The following is a 16,592-nucleotide window of genomic DNA, read 5'->3' on the forward strand; positions in this document are numbered from 1 at the left end:
CACTTTATTTTTTATGTATTTTTTTTTTTTTTGGAGATGGAGTCTCACTTTGTCACCCAGGCTGGAGTGCAGTGGTGTGATCTCGGCTCACTGCAACCACCGCCACCCGGGTTCAAGCAATTCTCCTGCCTCAGCCTCCCAAGTAGGTGGAATTACAGGCGCATGCCACCATGCCTGGCTAATTTTTGTATATTAATAGAGATGGGGTTTCACCATATTGGCCAGGTTGTTCTCTAACTGACGTCAGGTAATCTGCCCGCCTCGGCCTCCCAAAGTGCTGGGATTACAGGCATGAGCCACTGCGCCTGGCCTTTATTTTTAAGTGTTTTTGATTTATTATTTTTTTAGAGATTCTCTCGCTGTGTCACCCAGGCCGGATGGAGTGCAGTGACGTGATCATTGCTCATTGCAGCCTCAACCTGGGCTCAAGCAGTCCTCCACCTTACCTTCTGGAGTAACTGGGACTGCAGGTGTACACCACTGCGCCCAGCTAATTTTAAATTTTTTTTGTGGGGTGGAGTGGGGGTCTCGCTTTACTGCCCAGACTGGTCTCGAACCCCTGGCTTCAAGTGATCCTCCGACTTCAGCCTCCCAAAGTGTTGGGATTATAGGTGTGAGCCATTGCACTCAGCCTGTTTCTTTAATTTTAAAAAACTGTAATGAGTACTGTATTCGCTTGAATCTAATGGACTATTTGAAGGTGATATTAAACAGGTAAGAAACTATGACAAATAGTGTCATAAGGATGTTGCACTTACACTGTATAAATCTGATTGATACGGCATTAATTCTTATGAGTTTAGCGGCCAATCTCAGTTGAGTGTTCTCTAATGATGCAGTTCTCTTACTAATTTGTTACTTTTTCAAGTTACCATTGGGCTGTCTAGTCTTAGGATGTTTAAGGAGGCAAGTGAAAAGTGGCTTCAGCAAGGGCTATTCAGTGCCTTGCCTAAAGATTGGTGGCCCCAGTTGGTCTTGCCTTCCGATGATGTTGAGACTTAGACTCATTCCATCCTTTTAGCATGCCATACTCATGCTGTTTTATATAAGGAACCACAATAATGTTTACCATTCCATGACATCAGGACTGGAAATTGCATGGCAGTACTATTTATGGAGTGGTTATTTCAGATAGAATAAAATTGTATAAATTATTTTCTTTATTTTGAGACAGGGTCTCTCTCTGTCATCCAGGCTGGAGTGCAGTGGTGCAAACATGGCTCACTACAACCTTGACCTCCTGGACTCAAGCGATCCTCCCACTTCAGCCTCCTGAGTAGCTGGGATCGCAGGCACATGTCACCATGCCTAGCTAATTTTTTAATTTTCTGTAGAGATGAGGTCTCAGTGTAATGCTCAGGCTGGTTTCGAACTCCTAGGCTCAAGCAATCCTCCTGCCTTGGCCTCCCAGAGTTTTGGGATTACAAGTATGAGCCACCATGCCCAGCAAAGTTTGAAAATTCCGAATGAACTCATGAAGTTTAAAAAAACAGACTCAGTTTTGGGGGAGTCTTTCTCAAGAAATATAAGGCCTCATTTATGAATATTTGGTTATCCCCTCTGATAGAAATAGAGTATAATACTCATTAATTAAGTTCTTGTAAAATTATCTTTTTTTTTTTTTAAGACGGAGTCTTGCTCTGTCGCTTAGGCTGGAGTACAGTGACGTGATCTCAGCTCACTGCAACCTCCTTCTCCTGGGTTCAAGTGATTCTCCTGCCTCAGCTGGGATTAGCTGGGATTATGGGCGCACACCACCATGCTCGGCTAATTTTTGTATTTTTAGTAGACAGGGCTTCACCGTGTTGGTCAGGCTGGTCTTGAACTTCTGACCTCAAGTGATCCGCCAGCCTTGGCCTCCCAAAGTGCTAGGATTACAGTTGTGAGCCACCGTGCCCAGCCTATCTTCTTTTTTTATAAGCATTTTTCAAATCTGTTCTTAGTTGTATATATATTTTACACACATGCCAAGATTTGGAATAGTAGGTTGATAGGAGCTTGATTAGTTTTTAAGTTTATTAGGAGTAATATCAGTAGATTAGCAGCAAGAAAATGAATCGCTGGGTCCTGTTTTATGCTTTAGCATTTAGTGGTATTCCTGGCCCTGGCAAGGCAAGCTGTTTAATTTTACTTTGATTCTATCTCAAAATTCAATAACTTAATAGAACATTTAGTACTGGAAAGTACCTAAGGGATTTTCTTTTCCAGTTTTCCACTTAATATGAGAGAATATTTTATCTGATGTACGTTGGAAAGTTTCCAACGATAAGCACATCTGGCTTAAGGCATCATGGGGCAACTGATTTTTGGGAGTTCTTCATAATTTTCAACTTAAAACTGCCTCCCTAAAACTGCATAGGATGTTGTAGCTACAAAGGAATTAGGAATTTTTGCTTTAACCTGTAAATGTCTCCAGCATAGATCTCTGTTAGGTAATATAAAGTATAATGCCTTAACACATCCGTAGGACTTGAAGGCAAAAAAAATAAGCAGTATTTCCTTAAGGAAGAAATTTCTTTTCTTTTTTTTTTTGATAAGGTCTCACTGTGTTGCCCTCACTGGAGTGTGCTGGCACAGTCATGGCTCACTGCAGCCTCACTGCAGCCTCAACCTCTCAGGCTCAAGTGATCCACTCACCTCAGCCTCCCAAGTAGCTGGGACTACAGACACACACCACCATACCTGGCTATTTTTTTTTTTCTTAATTTTGGTAGAGATGGGGTTGCATCACGTTGCCCAGGCTGGTCTCAAACTCCTGGGCTCAAGCGATCTTCCTGCCTCGGGCTCCCAAAGTGTTGAGATTATACAGCCATGAGCCAGTTCTTTTCCTTGAGACTCTGGTTTTCTCTAAATGCAGCTCTATGAAATAAGATTATGAGCATAAATTAATTCATCCTAGAACTTTCTGAATTCACAAAATGGCATTTTACCTGGAGGCCTCTAAATGTTTCTAGAGGATAATGTTTGAAATAACGACTTAGTTTGTGTTTCCTAGTTTTGTAACTCAAATATTCGTTGCAATTCTGATAAAACATGAAGCCTGGCCAGGCATGGTGGCTCACCCCTGTAATCCCAGCACTTTGGGAGGCTGAGGTGGGCAGATCACAAGGTCAGGAAATCGAGACCATCCTGGGTAACATGGTGAAGCCTTGTCTCTACTAAAAAGTTAGCCGAATGTGGTGGCGGGCGCCTGTAGTCCCAGCTACTTGGGAGGCTGAGGCAGGAGAATGGCATGAACCCGGGAGGCGGAGCTTGCAGTGAGCCGAGATCGCGCCGCTGCACTGCAGCCTGGGTGACAGAGCAAGACTCTGTCTCAAAAAAAAAAAAAAAAAAAAATAAGCCTGTGAAAGCCTGGTGTTTACACAGCATTGTGAGGCATTGAGGGTGGTGGATCTAAAACAATTAGAAGAGGCTGGGCACGGTGGCTCACATCTGTAATCCTAGCACTTTGGGAGGCCAAGATGGGAGGATTGCTTGAGGCCAGCAGTACAAGACCAGCCTTGTTAACATAGCAAGACCTCCATTTCTCTCCTTTTTGTTGTTTTTGGAAGAGAGGATAACTTTTCCCAGCCTCATCTAGGAGATAACCCAGAGTCAATTACATAGTAACACATATTAAAGAAATAAGTGAATAACATTTCAGTTGTCTGGCTAAATCCTCTGACAGATATGAGATAAGGGATCAGAGTAGCATGGAATTAATTGAGGAAAGCTTCTTATTAAACTTACTTAAAATCTTCAGTTGGCAATACATTCATGTGGTTCAACATTTTATTTTATATTTTATTTTATTTTATTTTATTTTATTTTTGAGACAATCTTGCTTTGTTGCCCAGGCTGGAGTGCAGCGGTGCGATCTCAGCGCACTGCAATCTCCACCTCCCAGGTTCAAGCAATTCTCCTGCCTCAGGTTCCCGAGTAGCTGGGATTATGGGCATGCGCCACGCTCCACCACGCCCCTCTAATTTTTGTATTTTTAATAGAGACAGGGTTTTACCATGTTGGCCACGCTGGTCTGGAACTCCTGACCTCAGGTGATCTGCCCACCTCGGCCTCCCAGAGTGTTGGGATTACAGGCGTGGGCCACTGCACCTGGTCTGGTTCAACATTTTAAAAGCACAAAAGGGGGCCGTGTACGTTGGAGTACAATGGCCTGATCTTGGCTCACCACAACCTCCGCCTCCCAGGTTCAAGCGATTCTCCTGCCTCAGCCTCCCGAGTAGCTGGGATTACAGGCATGCGCCACCACGCCCGGATAATTTTGTATTTTTAGTAGAGACAGGGTTTCTCCATGTTGGTCAGGCTGGTCTCAAACTCCCAATCTCAGGTGATCTACCTGCCTCGGCCTCCCAAAGTGCTAGGATTACAGGCGTGAACCACCACGCCCAGCCCGAAACACATTTTTTTGTTTGTTCATTGTTTTGTTTTTGAGACAGGGTCTTGCTCTTTTGCCCATGCTGGAATGCAGTGGTACAGTCACGGCTCACTGCAGCCTCAACCTCCTGGGCTTAGGCGATCTTCCCACCTAAGGGTCCCAAGTAGCTGGGACTACAGGCATGTGCCACCACACCCAGCTAATTTTTTCTGTTTTTTTTTTTTCGGGTTTTTTTTTTTTTTTTTTTTGAGACGGGTTCACTGTGTTGCCCAGGCTGGAGTACAGTGGTGCAATTATGGCTCACTGCAGCCTCGACCTCCTGGAATCAAGCAGTCCGCCCATATCAGCCTTCTGTGTAGCTGGGACCATAGGCACGTGCCACTATGCCTAGCTAATTTTTAATTTTTTTATTTTTTATAGAGACGGAGTCTCACTTTGTTGCCCAGCCTGGTCTTGAACTCCTGAGCAGTCGTAATGCCTCAGCCTCCGAAAGTGTTGGGATTACAGGTGTGAGCCACTGTGCCTAGCCTGTTGTATACTTCTATTGCATCACATCCAGTGATGCACACACAGAGTAAACCACACACACATCATACAAGGATATCTGTTTTTCCTAATATTGGTGATATTTAGTTTGAATACTTAGTTAAGATGGTATCCATCAGATTTCTCCATTGTAAAAATACTTTTCCCTTTTGTAATTAATATGTAAGAATATGGCCAGGTGCAGTGGCTCACGCCTGTAATCCCAGCACTTTGGGAGGCTGAGGCAGGCGGATCACTTGAGGTCAGAAGTTCGAGACCAGCCTGGCCAACGTGGTGCAATCCTGTCTCTATTGAAAATACAAAAAAACTAGCTGGGTGAGGTGGTAGGTACCTGTAATCGCAGCTACTTGGGATGCTGAGGCAGAAGAATTGTTTGAACCTGGGAGGCGGAGGTTGCAGTGAGCTGAGATCTGGCCATTGCACTCCAGCCTGGGCAACAGAGCGAGACTCTGTCTCAAAAAAAAAAAGCTATATATATATATACACACACAAACACACACACACACACACACACACGTAAGATATATATATGTAAGATACATCTTATATACGTATATATGTAAAATATATATGTAAGATATATCTTATCTATATGTAAGATGTATGTATATATAATATATATTATATATATGTTTTATATATATATATATATATGTAAGAATGTGTTGTTTTCCACTGAGCATGGTGGCTCATGCCTGTAATCCCAGTGCTCTGGGAGGCTGAGGCAGATGGATTGCTTGAGGACAGGAGTTTGAGACCAGCCTGGCCAATGTGGCAAAACCTCATCTCTACTAAAAATATAAAGATTAGCCATGTGTTGGGGCACACGCCTGTAATCCCAGTTACTTGGGAGGCTGAGGCACGATAATTGCTTAAGTCTGGGAGGTGGAGGTTGCAGTGAGCGGTGATCACGCCACTGCACTCACATCTGGGCAACAGAGCGAGACTCCATCTCAAAAAAAAATAATAATAATAAATAATAAAGAATATGTTGTTTTCTGAAAACCCTTTATCCAATGGTTTTAACATATATTTACGATATTTGCCAACATCAATTATTGCATTGGTGTTTTGTTTTTTTTTTTGAGACGGAGTCTCACTCTGTCGCCCAGGCTGGAGTGCAGTGGCGCGATCTCGGCTCACTGTAAGCTCTGCCTCCTGGGTTCACGCCATTCTCCTGCCTCAGCCTCCCGAGTATCTGGGCCTACAGGCGCCCACCACCACCCCTGGCTAATTTTTTGTATTTTTAGTAGAGACAGGGTTTCACCGTGGTCTCAATCTCCTGATCTCGTGATCCGCCCGTCTCTGCCTCCCAAAGTGCTGGAATTACCGCGCCTGTATAGCATTGGTGTTTGTAAAATGAATTATGTTTTCTAATTGCATCATTATCGGAGGTAATTATTTTGAGATTTTGCTGTCTGAAAATATGTCCTGTCCTCACAATTGATCAGCAACCTATTGTGTCTAAAATTCTAGATTGAAAATAATTTTCCTTCAGAATTTTGAAGGCATTGTTTAATAACCTTCAAGCTTCTGTTGTTTTTGGTAGAGATGGGGTTTCTCCATGTTGGTCAGGCTGGTCTCGAACTCCTGAACTCAGGTGATCCACCCGCCTCAGCCTCCCAAAGTGCTGGGATTACAGGCGTGAGCCACCACGCCTGGTCTCAATAGATATTTTTTCTTATCGTTTCCCTCCTCCCATCTGCTACCCTCAAGTAGGCAATTGTTAATATCTTACATAGCCATAATACTTTTTTTTTTTGAGAGAGAGTCTTGCTCTGTTGGTCAGGCTGGAGTGCAGTGGCATGATCTTGGCTCACTGCAACCTCCGCCTCCTGGGTTCAAGTGATTCTCCTGCCTCAGCCTCTCAAGTAGCTGAGATTACAGGTGCATGCCTCCATGCCCGGCTAACCATAATACTTTAGTCAAAACTATGAAATTAACATTGGTACAATAGTAACTAAACTATAAAACTGTATTTCCTGGGCTTTTTTTCCTCTAGAGATAGGGTCCCTCTCTGTTGCCCAGGCCGGAGTACAGGGGCTCCATTATAGCTCATTGTAATGTGAAACTCCTAACCTCAAGTGATCCTCCTGCCTAGGCTTCCCAAAGTGTTGAGATTACAGGCATGAGCCACCATGCTGGCCTTCTGTAGCTTTTCTTTTTTAGTGATGTGTTTTTCTATTCCAGTATTTAATGTAGGATACCACATTGTATTTAGTGGTCAAGTCTCATTAATCTCCCCTGATCTGTGATAGTTTCTTAGTCTTTCCTTTTTTGTAATGGCTTGATGATTTTGAATAGTACTCATCAAGTATTTTATAGAATGTCCCTCAATTCAAATTTGTCTGATATTTTCTCATGATTAAACTAGGGTTATGGGTTTTTTGGGAAAATACTGCAGAGGTGAAGTTGCTTTCCCCTCCCCTCGACCCCTGTAGTTTTTAATGGTTTCTTGTTCCCTGTAATCCCTTTTCTTCAAGTTGCATTTTTTAAATCTACAGGTAGTTATTTGTTTTTAGTCTTTCATGTTGAAGTTTTTCTCAGACATCTGGTAATCTTTATTGTCTGTTTATATTTAAGAGGAAGTGTTGAAAGCTGATTAGAGGTGGTTAGCTTACTACAGTGTAATCTGGTTGGGCAACTCAATTAGGCACGTTGATGTTAGTAACTTTAGTTATTTTTCTCTCCTTGAGCTGGTCAGATTCTCCGAAGAAGGATCCTCTAGGCTGGGCACGGTGGCTCACACCTATAATCCCAGCACTTTGGGAGGCCGAGGCAGGTGGATCACGAGGTCAGGAGTTCGAGACCAGCCTGGCCAATATGGTGAAACCCCGTCTCTGCTAAAAATACAAAAATTAGCGGGGCATGGTGGTGCGGGCCTGTAGTCCCAGCTACTTGGGAGGCTGAGCCAGAAGAATCTCTTGAACCTGGGAGGCAGAGGTTGTGGTGAGCCGAGATCATGCCACTGGACTCCAGCCTGGGCAAGAAGGGTCCTCTAATCTCTCTCCGGGAAGGTGACGATTAGGGAAAGAGGACCGGAAAATCTTACTCAATATATTGACTTAATTTATTTATTTTCAGTATTGTACCCTGCCCCTTACTGTTGCTGGTATCCCCCAATCTAGAAACCCTCTGTTTAACCCTCTCTAGAGAATAAACCTAAAGTCTCAGGATGGTAGAGCAGCAGGCACCTGACTTCACTAGTTGGGGAGAAAATGTAATGATCTGAAGCTTCGGAAACAATTTCAACCAATCCTCCTTATTTTCTTTAGCTCTCTTTCACCTCCACTTTCTGAACATTTTGGGGAACCTATGACATAAATTGTGTTGATCGTAAGTTTAACACAGTTGGGCTATGATTCAGTTTTCTTGGGCTTGCCTAGTCATTTATTGCTCTTCTGTCTGCTTTCCAAGAAAATTGTCTTGTTGTCTACCCAGACTTCTTAATTTCTTTTTTGGTCTTTTTGTGGGTTATGCCTTTTTAGTTTATTTATTTGTTTATTTTTATTTATTTTTTTGAGAAGGAGTCTCGCTCTGTCACCCAGGCTGGAATGCATGATCTCAGCTCATTGCAGCCTCTGCCTCCTGGGTTCAAGCGATTCTCCTGCCTCAGCCTCCCAGGTAGCTGGGATTATAGGTGCACACCACCACGCCCCGCTAATTTTTGTGTTTTTAGTAGAGACTGGGTTTCACCATGTTGGCCAGGCTGGTCTTGAACTCCTGACCTCAAGCAGTCAGCCTGTCTCATCCTCCCAAAGTGCTGTGATTACAGGTGTGAGCTGCCATGCCCGGCCCAACCCACTGTCTTCAGACAGTTTTCGCCATGGTGTCCAGGCTGGTCTCAAACTCCTGGGCTCAAGCCATCCTCTTGCCTCAGCCTCCCAGAATGCTGGGATTACAGGTGTGAACCACCACACCTGGCCTAGAGGTTTTTTTTTCTTTTTAAAAAAATTTTTAAATTTCTTTTTTATTTTTTATCTTTTTATTTTTTTGTTTATATTTTTTGTGTTTTCAGAGATTATTATACTACTGTAATTGTATATTTAGGTGTCAATAGCCACTTAGCTAGGGACAAATCTTATTTATCTTTGAATAATCAGCATCTGTTTCAGTATTTGGAACACAAGTTCTTGTTATTTTAAAATTTAAAACTTGTGGTAAATTAAAATAGTTTTTAAAATAAAATTTTCTGTAATCCTTTTATGAATCACTGAATTAATAACCAAAATCCATTAAAAAATAAATGACAAAGTGAAAAAGGCAAATTCACTTATTGTCTTTGAAAACTTTTTTTTTTTTTTTTTTTTTTTTTTGAGACAGAGCCTCACTCTGTCGCCCAGGCTGGAGTACAGTGGTACAATCTTGGCTCACTGCAACCTCTGCCTTCTAGGTTCAAGCAGTTCTCTGCCTCAGCCTCCCAAGTAGCTGGGATTACAGGTACCCGCCACCAGGCCTGGCTAATTTTTACATTTTTAGTAGAGATGGGGTTTCACCATCTTGACCAGGCTGGTCTTGAACTCCTGACCTCGTGATCCACCTGCCTTGGCCTCCCAAAGTGCTGGGATTACAGGCAGGAGCACTGCACCCGGCCTCTTTGAAAACATTTAAGTGAACTTACTATGACTTGAGAGGCAAGGACATGTTGTATAAGCTTGGATACTTTTATCAGTGGCTATGAAAACTAATTGCTGCCTCTTTATTAGAATTGCATGGAAAATACAGTGTAATTTGAGTTCAAGGAGAATATGCTAACTAAATTTGGTAAAATCTGTTGTATTTATTTAGAAAAATATCTCTGGGCCAGCCACAGTGGCTCACGCCTGTAATCCCAGCACTTTGGGAGGCTGAGGCAGGTGGATCACCTGATATCAGGAGTTTGAGACCAGCCTGGCCAACATGGTGAAACGCTGTCTCTACTAAAAATACAAAAATCAGCCAGGTGTGGTGGCATGCATCTGTAATCCCAGCTACTCGGAAGGCTGAGGCAGGAGAATAGCTTGAACTCGGGAGGCAGAGGTTGCATTGAGCTGAGATCGTGCCACTGCACTCCAGCCTGGGTGACAGATTGAGACTCCGTCTCAATAAAAAGAAAAAAAAATTTCTGAATGAAATGCAGGCTGACTGTTTTTGTTTTTGTTTTTGTTTTTGAGACAAAGTCTCATTCTGTTGGCCAGGCTGGAGTACAGTGGCACTTCAGCCTCAACCTTCTGGGCTCAAGTGATCCTCCCACTTCAGCCTCCCAAGTAGCTGGGACCATGGGCATGTGCTACCACATCCAGCTTTTTTTTTTTGGTAGAGATGGGGTTTCGTCATATTGCCCAGGCTGGTCTTGAACTCCTGGACTCAAGGGATTCTACCACCTCAGCCTCCCAAATGGCTGAGATTACAGGCATGAGCCACCACTCCTGGCCCAGGCTGACTCTTAAATACATTAGCTGTAATTAGCTTTACCACATTTTCAGGAACATAAGGCACAGTTTGGGAGCCTTCTGCAAAAATTTTCAAGAGTCTCCAAATAAAAGCTGAATAATACATTATATGTATATTGTATATATAGGATATATATATGTATTTAAAATACATATATATAGGATATATATATGTATTTAAAATACATATATATATCCTATATATATGTATTTAAAATACATATATATATTTAAAAATATGTGTGTGTGTATATATATATATATATATATATTTTTTTTTTTTTTTTTTTTTTTTTTTGAGAGACAGTCTTACTTTGTCCACAGCCTGGAGCGCAGTGGTGCATTCTCGGCTCACTGCAACGTCCGCTTCCTGGGTTCAAGCTATTCTCCTTCCTCAGCCTCCCCAGTAGCTGGGATTACAGGTGTCTGCCACCATGCCTGGCTAATTTTTGTAGTTTTAGTGGAGGCGGGGTTTCACCATGTTGGCCAGCTGTTCTCGAACTCCGAACCTCAAGTGATCTGCCCGTCTTCATCTCCCAAAGTGCTGGGATTACAGGTGTGAGCCACTGCGCCTGGCCACATGATATATTTTTTAAATAAAAGAGAATTTGGCATTGTCAACAATTTTATATAATGAAGAAAATAATTTTTATTTGAGTAGGCAGACTGGATCTGGAAAAAGGCCTTGTTTTAGAACTAAGACAGCAATTATATGAGCCTTCCCCAAAGGTCAGCTTCTTTTTTAGTCCTCTTTCTGGAGAAAGAGGTCTTAACCTAATTCAGGGCAGGAGTTTAGGAATCCCAAACCTGTATGGAATGAAAATTTTGTATGAGGGTACATTTTTGTCAAGAAAAGGTCCATAGCTTTCATCAAATTTCCAACAGTTGAGACACTTTTAAGAATCGTTGGTTTATGTACTTAACTGGCTGTCTTTGCTGTCTAGTGAGGTTATAAAGTGGAGGGGGTGAGGGAGTAAGGATTAGTTGTGGCTTTAAGGCTTTTTTTTTTTTTTTTTTTGAGACAGAGTCTTGCTCTGCTGCCCAGGCTACAGTGCAGCAGGGTGATCTTGGCTCACTGCAACCTCCGCCTCTCGGGTTCAAGCGATTCTCCTGCCTCAGCCTCCTGAGTAGCTGGGATTACAGGCACACACCACCACACCTGGCTAATTTTTGTATGTTTAGTAAAGACGAGGTTTCACCATGTTGGCCCAGCTGGTTTTGACTCCTGATCTCAGGTGATCTGCCCATCTTGGCCTCCCAAAGTGCTGGGATTACAGGTGTGAGCCACCACATCTGGCCGCTTTAAGACTTTTTTTGACACAACTCATAATAAAATGTCATTTACATCATGACCTATATATAACTGAAACAAAAATTTACAAAACTATGGATACTGTCATAAACTATGGTATATCTTAACATTTTCTATCTTATTTCATTTTCAAAATATTGGTTATAACTTGCTAAATTGATTTCTTAATGTTTTGCTGGGTGGTAACCCATAATTTGAAAAACACTGGCCTATTGCATTATCGTTTACAAAATCCTTTCATATATTCTTAGTTTTCACAGCAGTCCCATGAGGTACATATGACCTTCTTTAAACTTAATTAAATTCGTTAATTTATTTATTTTTGAGATGGGGGTCTTGCTATGTTGCCCAGGCTGGAGTGCATTGGCTTTTCACAGGTGTGGTCATAGCACACTGCAGCCTCCAGCTCCTGGACTCTAGCACACCTCTGCCTCAGCCTCCCAAGTAGCTGGGACTGTAGGTGCACACTACTGCCCAGAAGACTTTATCTTTTTTATTTTTACAGACGAGGAGGCTTGTCTGTATGATATACAGAGACGTTAAGTGACCTGTTCAAGCCTGCAGTCACTTGCAATACTTGACAGTCGGAGTTTGAGCTTGATTGGTCCTAGGTTTTAACTCCACCTTCACTGCATCTTTGGTTACATGATCCAAACTTTTTCCTTCCTCTTCTCAGTTGTAGGGAATAATACTAGCTCAGACTGCATAACTGGATAAATCCTAATATTCCTAAATCTTGTCCCTTGTCATTTAGGGGTCCTCTCTTGGAAGTTTTAGATTTCCCTACCAGTGTAATAGGTTCTTTCCTTTTGTTTCTTCTCTGCCCTTAACGAGTGGTTCTCAAGCGTGTATTTCCATCAGTGTCAATTAACTGTGGAACTTAAAGTTGATATCCCTGGGTCTCCAGCTGCAATTCTGATTCAGCAGATCTAGGGTGGAATTTAGACTTTGTAAAATGTTTAAAAGCTCCGCAGGTGATTCTTAAACATAATCAGAGTTGAGAATTTCTACCCTAGATAGATTTAAATTGTCAGGCTTAAGAAGGAAACCGAGGATTTGGGGAGTTGCTAGAGACTCTTTGATCCCTTACAGTTTAGGGACTTAGTATAATGGGCACTCTGTCTTCCACCTGGCTCCCAATCTTTGTGTGTAGGTGTAACTGCTTGTAAACATAATCAGAGCTTAAGTGAATTGTAGAGAATCTAGTGGTTCTCTTCTCCCCACTGCCTCTTTTTTGATGAAATATTAGAAATGAAAATTTTGAAATGTATTCATCGAGTATACAATTGGAAAAGCCACCTTGTGAAATGGTAAGCTTGTTCTATTGTTTAATATTTTCTTAAACAATAGTCTTTATGTAATGTGTTTGATTTACAGAATTGAACAAATAATAAACTGCTAAACTTTGTGCTTTAAGTTAAATAATAGATTTGACCAGTAAAATAGATACTTCATATATTATTACCTTTGTATTATGCTGAGCAAAACAGGAATTGACAAAAGTTTGTTTCTTAAAAAAAAAAACCTTAAAATCTTTCTCTCTTTTTCTCTCTAGGTCTTTTTGGAAGTGGATATCTACTCAGACAGTAAGAATTGTAAGAGGTCAGTTACAAATAATACTCCTTGTTTACAATGTGATAAAAATTTTGTTCATGTTGTAAAATATCAAACTGTAGGCTTTTGTGTTAAAAGTTGACTTCCACAAAATAATATAGGCAGATTTAGGGTGGATAACCTGAAGTGAACAAAGAGTCTAACAATGGTACTCAACTGTGTTCTCTCTTTAATTAAGGACTAGAATCAGTGGAAATGGGACAGGCTGTGGAGTAGCTTCTAGAGTGTCTGGACAGCTACTCAGTAATTTTCCACACATGACCTCTCTTTCCTGTTGGTTTGTAGGCTCGTGCCTGGGAAATACTATTCAGTACAGTTGCTGGACAGGCTTTTTAGCTGTTCATACTGAGTTGCCTCCAATCTATGTAACCGTTTAGTGAAAGCTGCCTTCATGGTCTTCTTAGCTAGGAACTTGAAGTTGGCCTTATTGAGACTCTCACTTATTAGCCCAGGAACCGTGTTTTATTAACTCTCTTTTTCTTCTCCCATGGAATCAAAGAATTGTGCCTTGTGGATTTTCTCTTTTGTGTGTGGTCATCTAACTTCAGTCAGACTGCAAGCTAGAATCTGCACCTGAGTTCCTTGCTTTCTTACTTTGTGAAGAAGGCACCCATTATCTTCTGTTAGTTGGGATGGGATTTTATTTTTTGGATTTACTGTTACTTTTAAACTTAACTATTTACTGCTGTAAATGTGAAAGAAATAGGCTTTTTGCTGCTGTAACTTTTGGTGTTCTTCAGTGTGGTCAGTCTGTTGGAACTTTCCCTTCCCTCCCCTTTCTTTCTTTTTCCCTCCCTTTTACCCCTTTTCCCTCCCTTTTCCCCTTTTCCCTCCCTCTTTGCCTTTTTTCTTCCTTTCTTTTTTTTTTTCTTTTGAGACGGAGGGAGTCTCTGTCACTCAGGCTAGAGTGCAGTGGCGCAATCTCGGCACACTGCAACCTCTGCCTCCTGGGTTCAAGCGATTCTCATGCCTCAGCCTCCCAAGTAGCTGGGATTACAGGTGCCCACCGCCACGCCTGGCTAATTTTTTGTATTTTTAGTAAAGTTGGGGTTTCACCATGTTGGCCAGGCTGGTCTTGAACTCCTGATCTCAGGTGATCCACTCACCTTGGTCTCCCAAAGTGCTGGGTATTACAGGCATTAGTGACTGTGCCTGGCCAAAAATAATGGGAGCCCTTTAAAGGTTTTTTGTTTTTTTTTTGTTTTTTGAGACAGAGTCTCGCTCTGTCACCTCCCAGGTTCAAGCGATTCTCCTTACCTCAGCCTCCTGAGTAGCTGGGATTACAGGCATGCGCCACGCCCGGCTAATTTTTGTATTTTTAGTAGAGATGGGGTTTCACCGTGTTGGCCAGGCTGGTCTCAAACTCCTGACCTCAGGTGATCTACCTGCCTCGGCCTCCCAAAGTGCTGGGATTACAGGCATGAGCCACTGTGCCTGGCCTGTATTTTTAGTAGAGATGGGGTTTCCCCATGTTGGGCAGGCTGGTCTTGAACTTTTTTTAAGACCTAATATTTCAAGGGAGAAATGTATAGTAAATTTAGACAGCAAATTTTTTTTGTTGCATGATACTTTTTTTTTTTTTTTTTTTTTAAGACGGAGTCTCGCTCTGTCACCAGGCTGGAGTGCAGTGGTGATCTTGGCTCATGTTGCATCATACGTTTATATTTGATTCTAGTTTTGTTTTATTTTATTTTATTTTATTTTTGAGATGGAGTCTCACTCTGTTGCCCAGGCTGGAGTGCAGTGGCGTGATCTCTGCTCACTGCAAGCTCCGCCCCCTGGGTTCACGCCATTCTCCTGCCTCAGCCTCTCGAGTAGCTGGGACTACAGGTGCCCGCCACTACGCCCGGCTAATTTTTTGTATATTTATTAGAGACGGGGTTTCACCATGTTAGCCAGGATGGTCTCGATCTCCTGACCTTGTGATCCACCTACCTCGGCCTCCCAAAGTGCTGGGATTACAGGCGTGAGCCACTGCGCCCAGCTGATTCTAGTTTTAAAGATAGAAGTTAGCTAAAGTAATCTCCAGTTCACTTTCAGAAAATGTTAGGCTGGGCTCAGTGGCTCACACTGATAATCCCAACCGTTTGGGAGGCCAAGGTGGGAGGATCACTTGAGCTCAGGAGTTTGAGACTAGGCTGGGCAACATGTGGAGATGCTGTCTGTACAAAAAAACAAAAAGTAGCCAGGCATAGTGATGCATGCCTGTAGTCCCAGCTATTTTGGAGGTTGAGGTTGGAGGATTGCTTGAGCCCAGGAGTTTGAGGCTGCAGTGAACGAGGATCGTGCCACTGCACTCTAGCCTGAGTGACAGAGCAAGACCCTGCCTCTAAAAAAAAGGGAAATGTCTATAGTTTTCTTTACTTTTTTTTTTTTTTTTTTTTTGAGACAGAGTCCTGCTCTGTCACCAAGGCTGGAGTACAGTGGTGCTATCACAGCATACTGCAGTCTTGAACTCCTGGGCTCAAACGATTCTCCCACCTCAGCCTCCCCAGTAGCTGGGACTACAGGTGCATGCCACCACATGCAGCTAATTAAAAAAAAATTTTTTGTAGAGATGGGATCTCACTATGGTGCCCAGGCTGGTATCGGTTTTCTTTAGTTTTGTTTTAGCAGTCTTGCCAATTTGTTAATTACTGTTTTATTCTTGTACCACAGTGATTCTCAACCTTTAGGGCCTGTGAAAGCATAGATTAATGGATGCTGGCCTGTAGGTTCTGATATGGTTAGTTGGTCTGGGGAAGGGCCCAAGAAATTTGCACTTCTAACAAGTTCCCAGGTGATGCCAATGGTCCAGGGACCACACTTTGAGAACCACACTACTCTAGCATTTATAAATGCTGTTTGTCTCTGTAAGTGAATAAACTGACTCACAAATTACACCAGAACAATCGTGCATATGTAATTTTCACATGTTGAGTGGTGATTCCCAAACATTTTAAAGTATTGACGGTTTCTCATCTGATGTCAAGGAACACTGTTGTCCACTTACTTTCATACTTCACAGTGAGTTATAGCATACAGAGTTATTAATAATACATTTATTATCTATTAATGTACCATATCTTAGAGCACCTCAAAATCACAATTGGGAATTATTATTTTTCTATTTTTATTTTTGCAGTTGCAAGATTTAATAGAGTGAAGACAGAGCTCCCATACAAAGGGAGGGGACCCAAAGAGGGTAGCTGTAGCTGGCTGGAATGCCTGGGTTTATATCCGGATCATTGTCCCTCCTGCTGTGCTGTCAGGCAACAGATGATTGGCTATTTCTTTATCTCCTGTTTTTGCCTAATTAGCATTTTAGTGAGCT

General features: G+C 42.3%; 1 protein-coding gene across 8 annotated transcripts in view; it reads left to right on the plus strand.

Moving 5' to 3' along the window:
- Positions 1–16,592, plus strand: part of ACACA (acetyl-CoA carboxylase alpha) — a 331,241-nt gene that overhangs the window by 55,127 nt on the left and 259,522 nt on the right. For 4 of the 8 annotated variants that reach the window (XM_003817948.5, XM_008971230.4, XM_008971232.4 and 1 more), the window contains exon 2: positions 13,221–13,267. In XM_003817948.5, coding sequence (XP_003817996.1) covers positions 13,221–13,267 — 47 coding nt within the window. The remainder of the gene's footprint in view (positions 1–13,220; positions 13,268–16,592) is intronic. The other 4 variants (XM_055101006.2, XM_063599111.1, XM_034942038.3 and 1 more) reach the window with 1 other exon arrangement.

This window comes from Pan paniscus, chromosome 19 (assembly GCF_029289425.2).
Source record: "Pan paniscus chromosome 19, NHGRI_mPanPan1-v2.0_pri, whole genome shotgun sequence".
NCBI classification, from domain to species: Eukaryota; Metazoa; Chordata; class Mammalia; order Primates; family Hominidae; genus Pan; species Pan paniscus.